Here is a 17,048-nt window from a genome sequence, read left to right on the forward strand (position 1 = left end):
TACAGTGTTGTTTTTCTCTGACCACTTTTAATATTTTATCATCTTGATTTTTGGTAGTTTGATTATGATGTGTTCAGGCATGGTTTTCTCTATCTTTATCTTGTTTAGGGCTCATTAAGCTTCTTGAATATGTAAACTTATGTCTTCACCAAACTTGAGGCTTTTCAGTCTTTATTTCTTTCCTTTCTTCTTCTTCTTTTTATTTTTATTTTTTTTTGAGACAGGGTCTCATTCTGTCACCCAGACTGGAGTGCAGTGGCATGATCTCAGCTCACTGCAGCCTCGACCTCCCAGGCTGAAGCAACCCTCCCACCTTGGCCTCCAGAGTAGCTGGAACTACAGGTGCGTGCCTCCATGCCTGGCTAATTTTTTTGTATTTATAGAGACAGGGCCTTGCCATGTTGCTCAGTTGGTCTTAAATTCCTGAGCTCAAGCGATCCACCCACCTTGGTCTCCCAAAGTGCTGGGATTTTTTCCCCCATACCAGTCTTTTTCTCCTCTCCTTCATGGACACTGATAACATAAATGTTAGACCTTCTGATACTGTCACACAGATCCCTGAGGCAAGATCTTCTTCTTCTTAAAATACTTTTTCTTCAGGTTGGGTTTCCACTGATTTGCTTTCAAGTTCACTGATTTTTTCCCTGTTCCATATCCATTCAGCAATTGAGTCCTTTTGGTAGTTTTAAAACTTAAATATTATAGTTTTTAGCTCTAAAATTTCCATTTTGTCCTTTTTAAGTAGCTTCTAGATCTCTGCTTATAATTGATCATTTTCTACTTATTTCAAAAGTGTTTACCTGTACTGCATGGAGCATGGTTATAATAGCTAGTTTAGAATATTTGATAATTGCATTTGTGGTCCTTTGTTGATGTCTTTTCTCTTCAGAATTGATTATATTGTCTTGGTTGTTGATATGGTGAATAATATCAGATTGTATCCTGGTGAATAATGGTGAGTAATATCAGATTGTATCCTGGTAAATATGGTGAATAATATTGGATTGCATCCTGGACATTTTTGATGTTATGTTGGGAGATTCTGGTTCTTGTTTAAAAGTCATCTGGAAAATGCTGATTATTTATTTGTTTGTTTTTAGCAGTCAATCACACTGGTTGAGTTCAGGTCACAAGTTATGCCTCACCTTCTGTGGGTGGTGGTTTCAATGTCAGTTCAGTTTTCCAAGCTGTTGCTATGCTATTTGTGTCTTCCTGGTTGGTACTTGTGCCACTCAGGAGCTGCTCTGAAACTAGAGGATGTTTACTTTGTAGTTTCATTTCAAAGGCTTTGCTATCTTCTTTAGGTGTGCCCTGGTCATATGCAGCTTCTTCCTGGTGCTAGTTTATATAAAGAATCAGGACTCCCTTTCTCCAGCCCTCTTCTCATAGAGATGTCCCCCCATGCTTTCCACTCTTAGAGGTCCTTTCCCTTGTTCTCTGGAAAGAAAGTGGAGCTTCTGTGAGAATTTTAGACCTCTGTGCTATTGTGCTGTTCCCCACAACCAGGGCTGCTCTTGGGCCAAAGAGATGAGAAAAGAGAGAAAAAAATAACAAGGATTTTCCTTCACACTCCTCATGTGACAGATGCTTCTTTTCCTAGTTTCTTTATCTAGTGGGTTGAATTTTTCTCTCAGGGTTTTAGATGTTTGCACTGCTGCAATGGCCACCCACCACTGTAGTAGTGCAGAGCCATTATTGGAGCTGGCCTTAGAGCTGGGTCGGAACAGGAGAGAGAGAGAGAGAGAGGGGAGAGAGAGAGAGAGAGAGAGAGAATGTTAATGTAACATCAGCATTTGACAATGACTCATTAATTGATTTTTATCAAATCCTTATTTCTTCCCATGCCTCACAGGCAGCACATGTCATTATATGAGTAAGCAAAAATGAGTTGTTGCTTTCATGGGATGATTTGGGAAAGACTGATTCTGGTTTTCAATTCCTTTGGATCTTGAAAGCCTTTGAAATATTTAAGACAATGATTACAGTTCAAACAGCCAAAAGGAGGATAATCAGACTAGAAACTAAAAAGTTACAGAAATGTGTTCTTTGGAGAAGTAGAGGTGAGAGGAAGAGCATTAAAAGTCAGAAAACTGGGCTCAACAAGGAAGGTGGAGAAGGAACAAAAACAAAGACAGCCACATATTATTATATGTATTATTAAAATTCTGGCAGCATCAATCAGTCCTGGCACCCATCATGCACCCTGGCTTTGTCACTACTGACAGTGTCAATGCTACCCTTCAGGATCCCCTGTCTTTAAGCCTTGTCCGTCACACAAATTCTGCCAATTTTTTCTCTTCGGTGTCTCTTGAATTGGTTTTGTCATGTTTTTTCCCCAGCCATCACCCCTCTGATGCCGAGTGCATCCATTTTACCTGAAATTCTTCAATTAAGTTACAAAAAGTTACTCCTGAAATGACGGTCACTCTAAAGTGGAAAAGTTCAGAGCCCTGTGGAAAAAAGCACACCCAGTCGTTAGCAGCATCAACATGTACATTCCTTTAAGTATTAATAAAAATATACCCTGGGGCCACTGTCCCTATAGATGCTGCATGAAAAGATTCCCATCCTCTTCCTAAGGCTCTCGGACATACACATCATGCATCAAAATAAAAAGATGGATTGAAGTGGAGGGATTCAATAGCTGATCCTTTTTTTTTTTTTTTTTTTTTTTTTTTTTTTTTTTTTTAGAATGAGGAGACAAAAACTAAAAACTAAACCTGGCCTTGATAAGTACTTTGGGCTAATCCTCGTATTTGTGGCTTCAATATGTTCCCTAATTCTGATTGGTTTTCACAATTATCTGTATTATACCAACTTCATGTATTTTTATGGGCAGCTGGAACCAGAAGATGTGCTCGTCCATATCCAGGTGAATAATACTGAGCCCATTTCTTCCCTTTCACTTTCGGAAACACTCTTTCTTCTCCACTTTGCTAGATAATATGGCTTGCCTATCTGCTCAAAACTTTGGAAATAATAACACCAAGGGAAATGGAGAAAAAAATAAACCCTCTTCATATACTTTAAAGGTATATACTTTAAAGATGTTATTCCCACCATTCCTGGTTACCTATACTTTAGAATTAAAACCAATCTTAGTTTAGACATACATGTTTTATCTAAACTCAACACAGTAAAAACAACAATGCCATCATTACCTTTATGCTTAAGTTGAGACCTGAAGGATTATACACTGCAGCACCAAGAATTGGTTCTAGTAATTGTTTCATTCTTTTAATATTTTCTGGCACAGTGTGTTCTAAAAATACATAAAACATATTTTAAGCACACTTATTTTCTCATTTTGTATTAGGTTGGTGCAAAAGTAATTGCTGTTTTTGCCATTACTTTTAATTTACTATTACTATTTCATTTACAATTACTAATATAAAATTTGTCATGCACATTAAGGTACAATGAAAGATTTCACTCCATAACATGACCAAGTTATCCCATACTTTTAGTTCTGCTTGACTTTGTAGACGATGTATTTAGGGGAGTTAGGCCCAATATCTCACATTGCTTTCAAGGGCATCCTCAAGAAGTTCAAGACTTCTGATCAGCTTCACGCTGACCTTTTCCTTCCAGCCCCATGCTCAGGATCAGTCCTGACCTGCACGTGCTTCGTGTTTTTGGCAGTAAGGTCATCTCAGGACCTCCTTAGTGATAGGTAAACGATTTATAATAAGGTGGCAGTAAAGTTTTACAATGGGATTACTTGACTATTTTCCTGCCTTTCTTGTCATCCTTTCTAAAACTAGATAGGTAGTGTAGGGGTTAGACGTTGCCGTGGTATAAAGGTACACAGAATCTAAAGGAAAAGAAACAGCTGTGATTGTAATTTCCAATTTCCATAGTGTAAATACTCTCACCCTGACTAATTTCAAGCTACAAATGGTTTAACATCTAGCTTGTAAAATGTTTAAATATTTAATGATCAGGACTCTAAAACTGGTAAGAACAGTTTCCAGCACACCACAGAAAATGGGGATGTCAGTTAATGCAAAATATTTAGTAGCTTTATTTTGCTCGATTTTTCATTTCAAAAATGCATATATGTTGGCCAGAGTAAGACTCACTGAATACCAAATGCCTGGATATTTAGTAACATATTAATGGCCGACCAAAATTTCTGTTTAGTTAATTATTTCTATCTACCTACGTATCTCCTTAGAGTATTCATATGTGAACACAAAATGTGCAACAAAAAGTTACATATTTGAGGTAAAGTGAATAGGGGTAAACATCTTATTTAAACTATTTCTGCATCTTTTCAATTATTTTACCATAAAACCTTTAAGAAACCTTTAAGAAACTCGTATAATTAGAAGACAGATCCTAAAGATTATCTGGCCACACCTTTTACAACCTCCTCTGTCACACTGAATGGGCAGAGAAAGGAGATGCCAGACCACCATGCAGCACAAATTCAGTCAGTCATTGTTGTTATTGATCCACAAAATGACCTTCAATTTTTTTTTGCAGTGTAAATTATTCAAAAATGCTTTTACCCTAGAATCCAGGCCACTGGGAGTGATGATGAAATAAGTAGGAAACAATAGAAGTAAACAGCAATATGCCAACTGATCCAAATCCATTTGCAAGAACTCCTGGCTCTCTTTTGTGTGAACAGGCTTTGAAAACCATTGATCTTTGTAAACCAGTAACAATATTACTTATCAGATAAAATAATTACAGATGAAAGCAAACCCTACTCAGTTTCCAGTTGTGCCTCATGTTCACTTCAGTCACAGTAACCAGATATGGAGATTGCAATGGGACACGTCCATCCTCGTTGATAATTTCCAAAGAAACTGGATATTGTGTAATTGGAAACTTAAAGCGAGGAACCTAAAATACAAATTCCAAGAATGAATGTGAACTTGGAAAAGTCAATAGTCACTTCATTTCCTGGTAAAAAACGAAAAGATATATTGCCAATAGTTTGGCTGTTCAATGAAATGGGCTCCTGAGGGGTTTCTGCCTTTTCAGTCATGAAAATGTCTTAGAGCAGAATCAATGTGAACTCCAAAGGCAGTATATACATTGTGGTAACAAAACCCATCACTTCTATAGGCCCTTTTCACAGGAATTTACTATGATGTCACTCAAACTTTTTTTGGCTAAATCATATCCCAGGAGGCCGTGCATAGATCGCTCACCCTCCTTTTGCCACTCTTTCAGCCAGTCAGTCTTGCAGGCACAATCTGTAAACTTGGGCTCTGGCGTCAGAGCTCAAAGCCAGCCCCAATGCATGTTAATAATGCGATCTTTGACAAATTGCCTGACTTCTCTGTGGCTCGAATTAAATGAGATAAATCACGGAGAAGGCTTAGAGTAGCATTTAGTAGATAGTAAGTGCTCATGAAACATTATTTTGGTTCAGCAAGGGGGTATATAAAAACAGCCCTCATAATTTACAGAATGCTGGCTAGACACAATGGCTCATGCTTATAATCCCAGCACTTTGGGAGGCCGAGGCAGGCGGATCACTTGAAGTCAGGAGTTTGAGACCAGTCTGGCCAACATGGTGAAACCCCATCTCTACTGAAAATACAAAAATTAGCTGGGCATAGTGGTGGGCGCCTATAGTCCCAGCTACTTGAGAGGCTGAGGCAGGAGAATCACTTAAATCCAGGAGGCGGAGGTTGTGGTGAGCTGAGATGATGCCATTACACTCCGACCTGGGTGACAGAGCGAGACTTGGTCTCAAAAAAAGTAAAAACGAAAATAAAATAATTATAATTTACAGAATGCTGACTCTACACCAACATATTGTGTATATATATATATATATATAATATATATCATATATAGTCTCTAGATGTCTTTTTTGTTGTTTTTTGTTTGTTTGTTTTGTTTTTTTGAGATAGAGTCTTGCTCTGTCACCCAGGCTGGAGTGCAGTGACTATCTCAGCTCACTGCAGGCTCCACCTCCCGGGTTCACGCCATTCTCCTGCCTCAGCCTTCCCAGTAGCTGGGACTACAGGCGCCCACCACCACACCCGGCTAATTTTTTTGTATTTTTAGTAGAGACAGGGTTTCACCGTGTTAGCCAGGATGGTCTCGATCTCCTGACCTCATGATCCGCCCGCCTCGGCCTCCCAAAGTGCTGGAATTACAGGCATGAGCCACCGAGCCCGGCCTCTAGATGTCTTACATATGTATAGTCTGTGTAATAACAGTTTCTCAATATACAGTGTCACAAGGACTTTGAAATTGATCTGTTTGAAAGACATACCAACTGCATATTTGTTTTTTTCTTTTTTTTGAGACGGAATCTTGCTCTGTCATCCAGGCTGGAGTGCAGTGGTGCGATCTCTGCTTACTGCAACCTCTGCCTCCCAGGTTTAAGCAATGCTGTCTCAGCCTCCTGAGTAGCTGGGACTACAGGTGCAAGCCACCATGCCCGGCTGATTTTTGTATTTTTAGTAGAGATTGGGTTTCACCATATTGGTCAGACTGGTTTCGAACTCCTGACCTCAGGTGATCCACCAGCGTTGGCCTCCCAAAGTGCTGGGATTACAGGTGTGAGCCACCGCACCCGGCCCCAACTGCGTATTTGACTCTTCTAATGCAAATTTTGATACTAACAGAATAAAATATTATTTGACACAGAAGCCTTCTCTTAACCAACATATTACACCGTCTTTCATTTGTGACTGTCAGCAGGCTGAGCTTGATTACAATGACTTTGCCTTCTACATTCCAAGAACCTGATACTAGATACTCAAAGTTATTTTAAATGAATTAATATTTACCATAACCTGGTATATGTTTTACAGACTACAAGTTGCTTTTGTATACATAGGGGTGTGTGTGGGTGTGGGTGTGTGTGCATCTTTATACAAATGCTGTGGAATGGACAAGGTAGTGCAGGTATTATTGTTTTATTTTACCGATGAGGTTCATTAACTTGCAAGGTACATTTAAATCCGGATCTTTCTAGCTCGGTGTCATATTTAGCTCTGCATCATAATAAGACATTATTTCTATGTCTTAGTTTTCATGTTTAACCTAAAGGCACATTTCAAAATCTTGTTTATAAGAAAGTATCCTGTATTCAGGTAATTAGAAATGATCTTACTTTTTCCCTGCAATCCGAGAAAGCAACAGCATGTGAAAACTTCTGATCCTTTGTGCAGTTACACTCCTCCCGAGTGGAAACATTAGCACACTGTTTGAATTTACCGGTTTTCTGCAAATAGAAGTAACAGATGTTGACTTGTCTTTCTGCGTTGTGGGATTTCTACAAACTGATAAATATCTAATAAATATTTATTCCCTGAAGAAGTGAAATTCCTGAGAAGTTAAAAGGGGAAAGCAATTCATTAATAATAAAGTAAGAATAGAAGTACAGTATTTCTGAATTTTAGTTGCCCCCTTGCTTGGTAATTTGAACCCAAGTATTACTCAGCTGCTTGCCGTTCACCTCGTGCAGTTGCATGGGACCTAGAAAGCCTGTGTCATTCTGAATTCTGCATCCCAGGACTACCAAACTAACTGCTCTTGGCCCCTGCCATTGCAGGGATCCAGACGGAAACATAAAATGAGTGGCCTTGATAACGTGGGGCTGCACACTCTCCAAACCTACTATTTCATACTTGTCTTTCTTCATAGCATATGTTGATATTTTAAATCTCCACTATATCTGCCCATTTGTCATTCATTTATACTTGATCTCTCTTGCCATTCACTTATTTTATTATTATTATTATTATTATTATTATTATTTTTAGAGATAGTGTCTTGCTGTGTTGCCCAGGCTTTAGTGCAGGGGCTCAATCATAGCTCACTGCAATCTTGAACTCCTGGACTCAAGCAATCCTCCCATCTCATCCTCCCTAGTATTATAGTTGGGACTACAGGCACACACCACCACACTTGGCTGATTGAAAAAAAAATTTTTTGGTAGAGAGTCTATCCTGACTATGCAGTAGAAAAGAAAAACCCATTTTCTGGGGAGAAATTCAAGCCAGTTGCAGAAATTTGCAAGTAGCAAGGAGCCTACTGTTAATCCTCAAGACTATGGTGAAAATGTCTCCAGACCATGTCAGAGACCTTCATGGCAGCCCCTCCCATCAAAGGCCCAGAGGCCCAGGAGGAAAAAGTGGTTTTGTTGGCCGGGCACAGGGTCCCCATGCTGTGTGTAGCCTAGGGACTTGGTGCCCTGTGTCCCAGCTGCTCCAGCTGTGCCTGAAAGGGGCCAATGCACAGCTCAGGCTGTGGCTTCAGAGGGTGGAGTTCCCAAGCCTTGACAGCTTCCACGTGGTGTTGAGCCTGTGGGTGCACAAAAGTCAAGAACTGAGGTTTGGGAACCTCTGCCTAGATTTCAGATGTATGGAAACACCTGGATGCCCAGGCAAAAGTTTTCTGCAGGGGTGGGGCCTTTATGGAGAACCTCTGCTAGGGCAGTGCAGAAGGGAAATGTGGGGTGGGAGCTCCCACACAGAGTCCCTACTGGGGCACTGCCTAGTGGAGCTATGAGAAGAGGGCCACTGTCCTCCAGATCCCAGAATGGTAAATCCACTGACAGCTTGCACCTGGTGCCTGGAAAAGCTGCAGACACTCAACATCAGCCCAGGAAAGCAGCCAGGAGGGAGGCTGTACCCTGCAAAGCCACAGGGGTGGAGCTGCCCAAAACCATGGGAACCCACCTCTTGCATCAGCATGACCTGGAGTCAAAGGAGATCATTTTAGAGTTTTAAAATTTGACTGCCCTGCTGGATTTTGGACCTGCATGGATCCTATAACCCCTTGGTTTTGGCAAATGTCTCCCGTTTGGAATGGCTGTATTTACCCAATACCTGTAACCCTATTGTATCTAGAAAGTAACTAGTTTCTTTTTGATTTTACAGGCTCATAGGTGGAAGGGACTTGCCTTGTCTCACATGAGACTTTGTAATGTGGACTTTTGGGTTAATGCTGAAATGAGTTAAGACTTTAGGGAAGTGTTGGGAAGGGATGATTGGTTTTAAAATGTGAGGACATGAGATCTGGAGGGGCCAGGGGCAGAATGATATGGTTTGGCTGTGTTCCCATTCAAATCTCAACTTGAATTGCATCTTCCAGAATTCCCGCATGTTGTGGAAGGGACCCAGGGGGAAGTCATTGAATCACGGGGGCTGGTCTTTCCCATGCTATTCTCGTGATAGTGAATAAGTCTCACAAGATCTGATGGGTTTATCAGGAGTTTCCACTTTTGCTTTCTCCTCATTTTCTCTTGCTGCTGCCATGTAAGAAGTGCCTTTTGCATTATTCACAATAGCAAAGGCTTGGAACCAACCTAAATGTTCAACAGCAATAGACTGGATTAAGAAAATGTGGCACATATACACCATGGAATACTATGCAGCCATAAAAAATGATGAGTTCATGTCCTTTGCAGGGACATGGATGAAACTGGAAACCATCATTCTCAGCAAACTATCACAAGGACAAAAAACCAAACACCTCATGTTCTCACTCAAATGTGGGAATTGAACAATGAGAACACATGGACACAGGAAGGGGAACATCACACACCAGGGACTGTTGTGGGGTGGGGGGATGGGGGAGGGATAGCATTAGGAGATATACCTAATGCTAAATGATGAGTTAATGGGTGCAGCACACCAACATGGCACATGTATACATATGTGACAAACCTGCATGTTGTGCACATGTACCCTAAAACTTAAAGTATAATAATAATAAAAAAAAAAAAAGAAGTGCCTTTTGAACTCTGCCATGATTCTGAGGCCTCCCCAGCCATGTGGAACTGTAAGTCCAATTAAACCTCTTTCTTTTGTAAATTGTAAACTCTTTTGTAAATTGCCCAGTCTCAGGTATGTCTTTATCAGCAGTGTGAAAATGGACTAATACAATGGGGAGGTCCCAAAAGCTCATTTTTAGCAGGTTGTGAAACCTCATGTCTTGTGAAGAGAAAATAGAGGGGAGGAAGGGAGAAAAAATAAAAAATAAAAAAAAGAACAGTCCTGGAAAAATCAATATAGGCCACATTACTCTGAAGTCCATACATTAGTAGGCAGGTATGAAAGTGGCTTATGTATGTAAATAGGTTGTAGTTATTTTCTCCTGAAGTTTAAGTTGTCTGGCTTCAGTTTGCAGGGTTTTAAGAAAGCACAGCTTAGTTTTCAGTGACTCCAAATAAAGACAAAAGGGGGTAAAAAAGAAGGAAAAAAATTGAAAAAATTATTTTGAAGACTTGTAGTCAAGAAAAATTAGAATTCAGTCCAAACTATAGAAAAACATAAAAATTGAAAAAAATATTAGGCAAGACTAGGATCTATCAACAGGTCTACTGTAGCTTTGAAACATAATTTTTCTCTCTCCAGTTTCCCATTTTTACTAAAGACAAATCACAGTATGACTGGTATGCTTTATTATACTTGGCCTAATATTCATATACAGTGTAGAAGAATAATTATTTTTTACATAGGCTTTTAAATTGACTTTGATAGAACTTTGTTCTATAGGAGGAATCTCAGATAAGGTTTATTTATTTATTTATTTTTAATTAATTTATTTTTATTTTAATTTTTTTAGTAGAGATGGGGTTTTACCATGTTAGCCAGGATGGTCTCAATCTCCTGACCTCGTGGTCTGCCCATCTCGGCCTCCCAAGGTGCTGGGATTACAGGCGTGAGCCACCGCACCCAGCCCAGATAATACTTTTTTAAAGCCGAGCCCAACCATGGATTTGTGCCGTCAAATATCTATGAGTTGTGTGAATTTCCTCTCCTCTTGAGGATCCAAGATAAACCTGGGGCTTCTGTGCCTGTCAGAAAATGACATTCTTTACTAAGCACAGGTCAGAAACCCTGTACAGGGACTGTGTACACAAAATACGAGGCCAGTTTCCCAAGGGCTTTATTGGCTCCATAAGTCAAGTTTGCTTCCTTAAAGAAAAGCACATCATTCCAGTCAAAGCCTTGGTAAAATAACCAATTCCTCCAATTGTGTCCTATTGCAAAAGAAAACAGATTCTTACTGCACTTATGCAAATAACTATATTGCTATAAATTAAGAATAGTCACAAATAGTTTCCAAATTCTAGAGAAATCAGGTAGAGGGAAACAAATACGTTCCAAATTTTGTTCACAGGGGTATACTTTACTCAATTATTAAAAGCTGTAAATAGCTTAAAAGAATTGTTTTCTTAACTCTGAAAAACAAAACAAAGTATCAGCAACATTTTAAGCAAAAAGTCAAAAAGATTACTTCCGTTTTCTATTGGTTCAGTTAATTCAGTTAACTCCTATTCTGTTTGATAGTCATGAACATTTCAGCTCTCCATGAGAGTTCTGAAAGTTCCTTTATTCCAATGTCACAATTTCCAAAGTTATCAGAAAACCTGCATTTAAGTGCACCTGTTAGAGTCCGATAGCTAATTATAAATCCACCCCCTCTTTGTTTTTGAGACAGAGTCTTACTCTGTCACCCAGGCTGGAGTGCAGTGGCATGATCTCGGCTCACTACAAGCTCCGCCTCCCGGGTTCATGCCATTCTCCTTCCTCAGCCTCCTGAGTAGCTGGGACTACAGGCGCCTGCCACCACGCCCGGCTAATTTTTTGTATTTTTAGTAGAGGTGGGGTTTCACCTTGTTAGCCAGGATGGTCTCAATCTCCTGACCTTGTGATCCGCCCACCTTGGCCTCCCAAAGTGCTGGGATTACAGGCGTGAACCACCATGCCTGGCCTATAAATCCACCTTTTAAAGAGCATTTAAAACAAGGCAAAACAAGACAATTGTCTGTGGATGAAAAAAAGTTTTAAGGCAGCCATAGTTAAAAGACACAATTGACAAGGAAATTTGTTACCTCTGTGGCACAGGATAATTTTAACATAACAATTATGATTATTACTGATAATGTACACTAAGTTATATCAGAATTACAGGAGTTTCCTATACATTTGGAAGAAAGATATGTACACAAATATAGCCCAAAGAAAACCAAACACCATTTCATATTTGACAATGCTTCCTGTATAATTTTTATACCAAAATAAGCCAAGTTATGTCATTTTTGGACTTAAGGAATCTAATGTCTTAAAGGACTAATTAGGTTAGAAAAAGACATAATTTTTTTTTTTTTTTGAGACAGAGTCTCACACTGTCGCCCAGGCTGGAGTGTAGTGACACCATCTCGGCTCACTGCAAGCTCCACCTCCTGGGTTCATGCCATTCTCCTGCCTCAGCCTCCTGAGTAGCTGGGACTACAGGCACCCACCACCACGCCCAGCTAATTTTTTTTTTTTTTTTTTGTATTTTTAGTAGAGACAGGGTTTCACCATGTCAGCCAGGATGGTCTCGATCTGACCTCGTGATCTGCCTGCCTCAGCCTCCCAAAGTGCTGGGATTACAGGCGTGAACCATAGCACCTGGCCAAAAAGATATAATTTATAATTTGATTTTGGAAAGTTTGTCAAATATAAAAGCTTTAAAACACTTGATATTACAAAATAGGATTACAGGTCATTGTAAAGTCATTTATTTAACCAAAGTGATAATTCCAGCATTCCAAAAAAAGTGAAAACCTTCATTATTTGAGTTGAGACTTAATTTTCTAAACAAGAAACCCTAAGAAAAACAGCCCGAAGCCAATTACATTTGTTTTTCAAAATTTTGTAAACAATCTATAAAATTTAATCTTGATTATAAAATATAACTTCCATAAGCCTTTTATAACCTTTATTAAGAAGTTCTTTAATGCTTCAAGAAAACCTTGTTAATCTGACATAGGGATCCATATACTGGTTTTGCATCAGTGTGCCTTTGACATTAATAATTAATTTATAGAGAAACTGAACTTATTTTATCTTTCAGAATTGGCCCTCACAATCTCATGTGCCCACCTCTTCCGCAATAGTCCCCGGGCCTTGAGGAGTTGGATGGCTTTAATTTCTTGCCCTGTGTCTCAGGAATTCAGTTTGTTTTAATTGGCATCTTCTATGGGGCCTGAAGATGAGGCTTTAATTGCTGTCAGTGTTTAAGATTTAGCAGGACTTGGTGTCCTTTTTAGACCCAGGAGTTAAAGCCCTGTAACTCAATGTTACAAGCACTTTAAAAGCACATACAGGAAGATAAATGGATGCAATAACATTAAAAAATTTTTTATCTCAGTTTTTTTTCCCTAAGCAAACCAAAATTTAATAATAATATGACAACTTGATTATATAAAAGTTTTTGTTTTTTTTAAAATATATAAATCCTCTTATTGTGACTTACACTGACTATTCATGACATGGCCAGACTTTCTGATTTGTTCTGAAATTCCCTCCTTTTTAAACAACCAGTTATTTTATTTTAGGACTAAATTTACCACAGAAGATTCTTTCTTATATAAAATTATTTCTTTTTAAGCTTTTTTACCTAAAAAAAAACCTCTTTATTTTTATAACTTTTTTTACATCTTTTTTTATTCCTGGCTCCTTTTACCTTGTTTTATATATAACCTTTAAATAAGCTTTGAATTAGACAAAACTTGTTCACTTTTTTTTTTAAAAGGACACATTTTTCTTTCTTTAGCAAGAATGTTTTTCTACAATATATATTTATTGCAAAATACTCAATGAGATATCTATTATTTAATTTAATATAACTTTATATCCTAAATTATGACCAGTTTGTCTACAAGTATTTATCCCATTACATTTACCTAATTGTTTTAATTATTTACCTAGATTATTTATGAAAACTGTGATAGTCATGATTTAAAGTTATGAAACTGCCATTGCAACATTATAACTGAGACAGTCAGGAAAGATTTGACTGGCCGGGCGTGGTGGCTCACACCTGTAATCCCAGCACTTTGGGAGGCCAAGGCAGGTGGATCACAAGGTCAGGAGATCGAGACCATCCTGGCTAACATGGTGAAACCCCATCTCTACTAAAAATACAAAAAATTAGCCAGGCGTGGTGGCGGGCACTTGTAGTCCCAGCTACTTGGGAGGCTGAGGCAGGAGAATGGCGTGAACCTGGGAGGTGGAGCTTGCAGTAAGCCGAGATCGCACCACTGCACTCCAGCCTGGGCAATAGAGCAAGACTCCGTCTCAAAAAAAAAAAAAAAAAAAAAGGAAAAAGATTTGACCTAACTGATTCCATACTGCTCTTAACCTGTAAGCTGTCCTTGTTCATTCCTGGGCATAGGATGAACTAACTCTGGAAGGAACTTGGTTTATAGTTTAGCTTTTAAACAAAGATAACAATCCTTTCCCAAAACAAACCTCCTTATTGTCTGTGGATCAGACTGACCAAATTTTGGGATATCAGGGATTCATTGGAGGGGTGCTCTCAGACCTCAGCAAATTGTCATATTGGTTTGATCCATAAAGTTAGCTCATGCTGGTACCAGGCACTGATAAGAGATTTGTCAAAGGTCAGGGGCATCTCCACTCAGAATCCCTTCGTGGTTACCAAAATGTGAACCTAGAAAATCTGAGACAGGTCTCAGTTAATTTAGAAAGTTTATTTTGCCGGCCGGGCGCGGTGGCTCACGCTGTAATCCCAGCACTTTGGGAGGCCGAGGCGGGCGGATCACGAAGTCAGGAGATTGAGACCATCTTGGCTAACACGGTGAAACCCCGTCTCTACTAAAAATACAAAAAATTAGCTGGGTGTGGTGGCGGGCGCCTGTAGTCCCAGCTACTTGGGAGGCTGAGGCAGGAGAATGGCATGAACCTGGGAAGTGGAGCTTGCAGTGAGCTGAGATCGTGCCACTGCACTCCAGCCTGGGCGACAGAGCAAAAAAAAAAAAAAAAGAAAGTTTATTTTTATTTTGCCAAGGTTGAGGATGCACCCGTGACACAGCCGCAGGAAGTCCTCACAACATCGGCCCAAGGTGGTCAGGGCAAAGCTTGGTTTTATACGTTTAGGAGACATGAGACGTCAATCAATATATGTAAGAAGTACATTGGTTCAGTCTGGAAGGGGAGGACAACTTGAAGCAAAGGCACCAAGACTCAAGTGGGGAGGGAGCTTCCAGGTCACAGAAAGGTGATACACAAATGGTTACATTCTTTTGAGTTTCTGATTAGCCTTTCCAAAGGAGGCAAACCAGATATGAATCTATCTCAGTGAGCAAAGGAGTGACTTTGAATAGAAAAGGAGGCAGGTTTGCCCTAAGCAGTTCCCAGCTTGAGTTTTCCTTAGTGATATTGGGGGCCCAAGATATTTTCCTTTGACACCACTGAATGGATACAGCACATTTTGTTTATCCATTCATCAGTTAATGCGCATCTGATTGTTTCCACTTTCTGGCTCTTATGAATAATGATGCTGCTATGAAGTTTTTGTCTGAACATATGTTTTCAATTCTTTTGGATATATCTAGGAGTGAAATGGCTGGCTCATACAGTAATTCTATGTTTAACTTTTTGAAGAAGCACCAAACTGATACCCATAACAGCTGCACCATTTTGCATTCCTGCCAGCAATGCATGAAAGTTCCAGATTCTCCACATTCTCGCTAACAATTATTTTCATTAAAAAAGCAATTATTATATAGCTATTCTAATGACTGTGAAGGGATATCTCAAGTGATTTTGATTTGTATATCTCTAATGACTAAGACATTGAGTATCTTTTCACGGGCTTGTTGGCTGTTTATATATCTTCTGTATTAGTCCATTCTCATACTGCTATAAAGAAATACCTGAGACTGGGTAATTTATAAAGAAAAGAGTTTGGGTTTGTTTGTTTTTGTTCTGTAAGAATTTAATGTGTAAACATACAGAAAAGTAAGCATTATAGCAACCAAACAGTTTTGCTCACGATAGCAATTTTAAAGACACTTCAACACATACTTTTATGTAAGAGGCTAATTCTGCAAAATAACATTCACTTTCCTATGGAATAATTTCACAGTCTCAGATTTTAAGCCAGAAAAATGAGATTCACGCTGGTAAAGCAACCTGCAAATCCTGCATGTTCTCACAAATAGTATACTTTAACATGGTAAAAAGATCTTCCAAAGAGAGGAAAGAAGGCTCTTAAAGGGGATGGCTGGTGCCTCCCAGAGTAAATCCTTGCCCCAAGGGGCTGCCCTGCTATCTGCAAGACTAAAATGGTCATCACAAATTCAAAGCTAAAAAAAAGAAATAACTTTACCTTCGGTGTATTTGCCTGTTTCAAGTGGTTATCTGCAGATTTATGATAAGTCGGTAAACAGAACAATATTGATAAGATTTCTGAGAACTAAATGGTATTTGTCTCTGGTACTAAGGAGTTGAGAGAATACAACACCTATGTTTATTATCAGCTGCAAATGACAACTTTATGTGAGGTTTCTACTCTAAGGCTTACTTTATTCATGTATTCCATTTAGAATCTTAAAATTTTTTGATACTTCCTTTAAACAAGAAGTAATTCACAAATGATTAACATAGCACTAAACTAATAAAATAGGTCCTCACACCCATCTTGAATTACTAAAGAAAGTATTGCCATTGAAAGTGATCTTTTTCCTGAGAAAGTTATGTTGCAAAATGGCACAAGACAATACACATTTTCTCTAATTTTCCACAGGAATACAAGATAGGAAAATCAGATTACAATATATTTTGTGAGGAAAACATGTTTCTTAAAATTGTGTTTTCAGCTACTCCCCAAACCACACATTTTTAGAGGGTGAGAGCCAAATGTAAATTAAGAAGTGATCTTTATGGCAAGAGAATGAATATGTATGGTAAATTTTGGTTGGTGTTTACACAATTTTTGTAGGAAATTGTTAACGAGTGGAGAAACTAAGGCACAGAAACAACCAAGCTCAGGTTCAAGGTTGAGTTTAATAGTACAGGTAGAAATAGAATCTAGGGATCTGATTCTTACATTAGAGGATAATAATATCCTCCTAAAGGGGAAAAATAAAATTTTTTTGGTAGATCACATTGATAAATCATTTTTGAAATACATAATATGAATTTCCTTGAAGATCTTTGGCATTTGTGAGAGTATTTGTAGGTTGAGGTTTTTAGGTACTTTTTCCCCCAAAATATATAAAGTTAGGGGAGCTGGCTTTAAACAACAAAAAAATTAATTTCAAA

General features: G+C 38.8%; 1 protein-coding gene across 2 annotated transcripts in view; it reads right to left on the reverse strand.

The window, feature by feature from the left end:
* CATSPERB (cation channel sperm associated auxiliary subunit beta) overlaps positions 1-17,048 on the reverse strand; it is a 154,375-nt gene that overhangs the window by 6,359 nt on the left and 130,968 nt on the right. For both annotated transcript variants that reach the window (XM_003832770.5, XM_055097951.1), the window contains 4 exons: positions 7,091-7,201; positions 4,719-4,854; positions 3,162-3,262; positions 2,376-2,450 (listed from right to left, as the gene is read on the reverse strand). In XM_003832770.5, the coding sequence (XP_003832818.2) occupies positions 2,376-2,450; positions 3,162-3,262; positions 4,719-4,854; positions 7,091-7,201 (423 nt within the window). The remainder of the gene's footprint in view (positions 1-2,375; positions 2,451-3,161; positions 3,263-4,718; positions 4,855-7,090; positions 7,202-17,048) is intronic.

This window comes from Pan paniscus, chromosome 15 (assembly GCF_029289425.2).
Source record: "Pan paniscus chromosome 15, NHGRI_mPanPan1-v2.0_pri, whole genome shotgun sequence".
In the NCBI taxonomy this organism is placed as follows: Eukaryota; Metazoa; Chordata; class Mammalia; order Primates; family Hominidae; genus Pan; species Pan paniscus.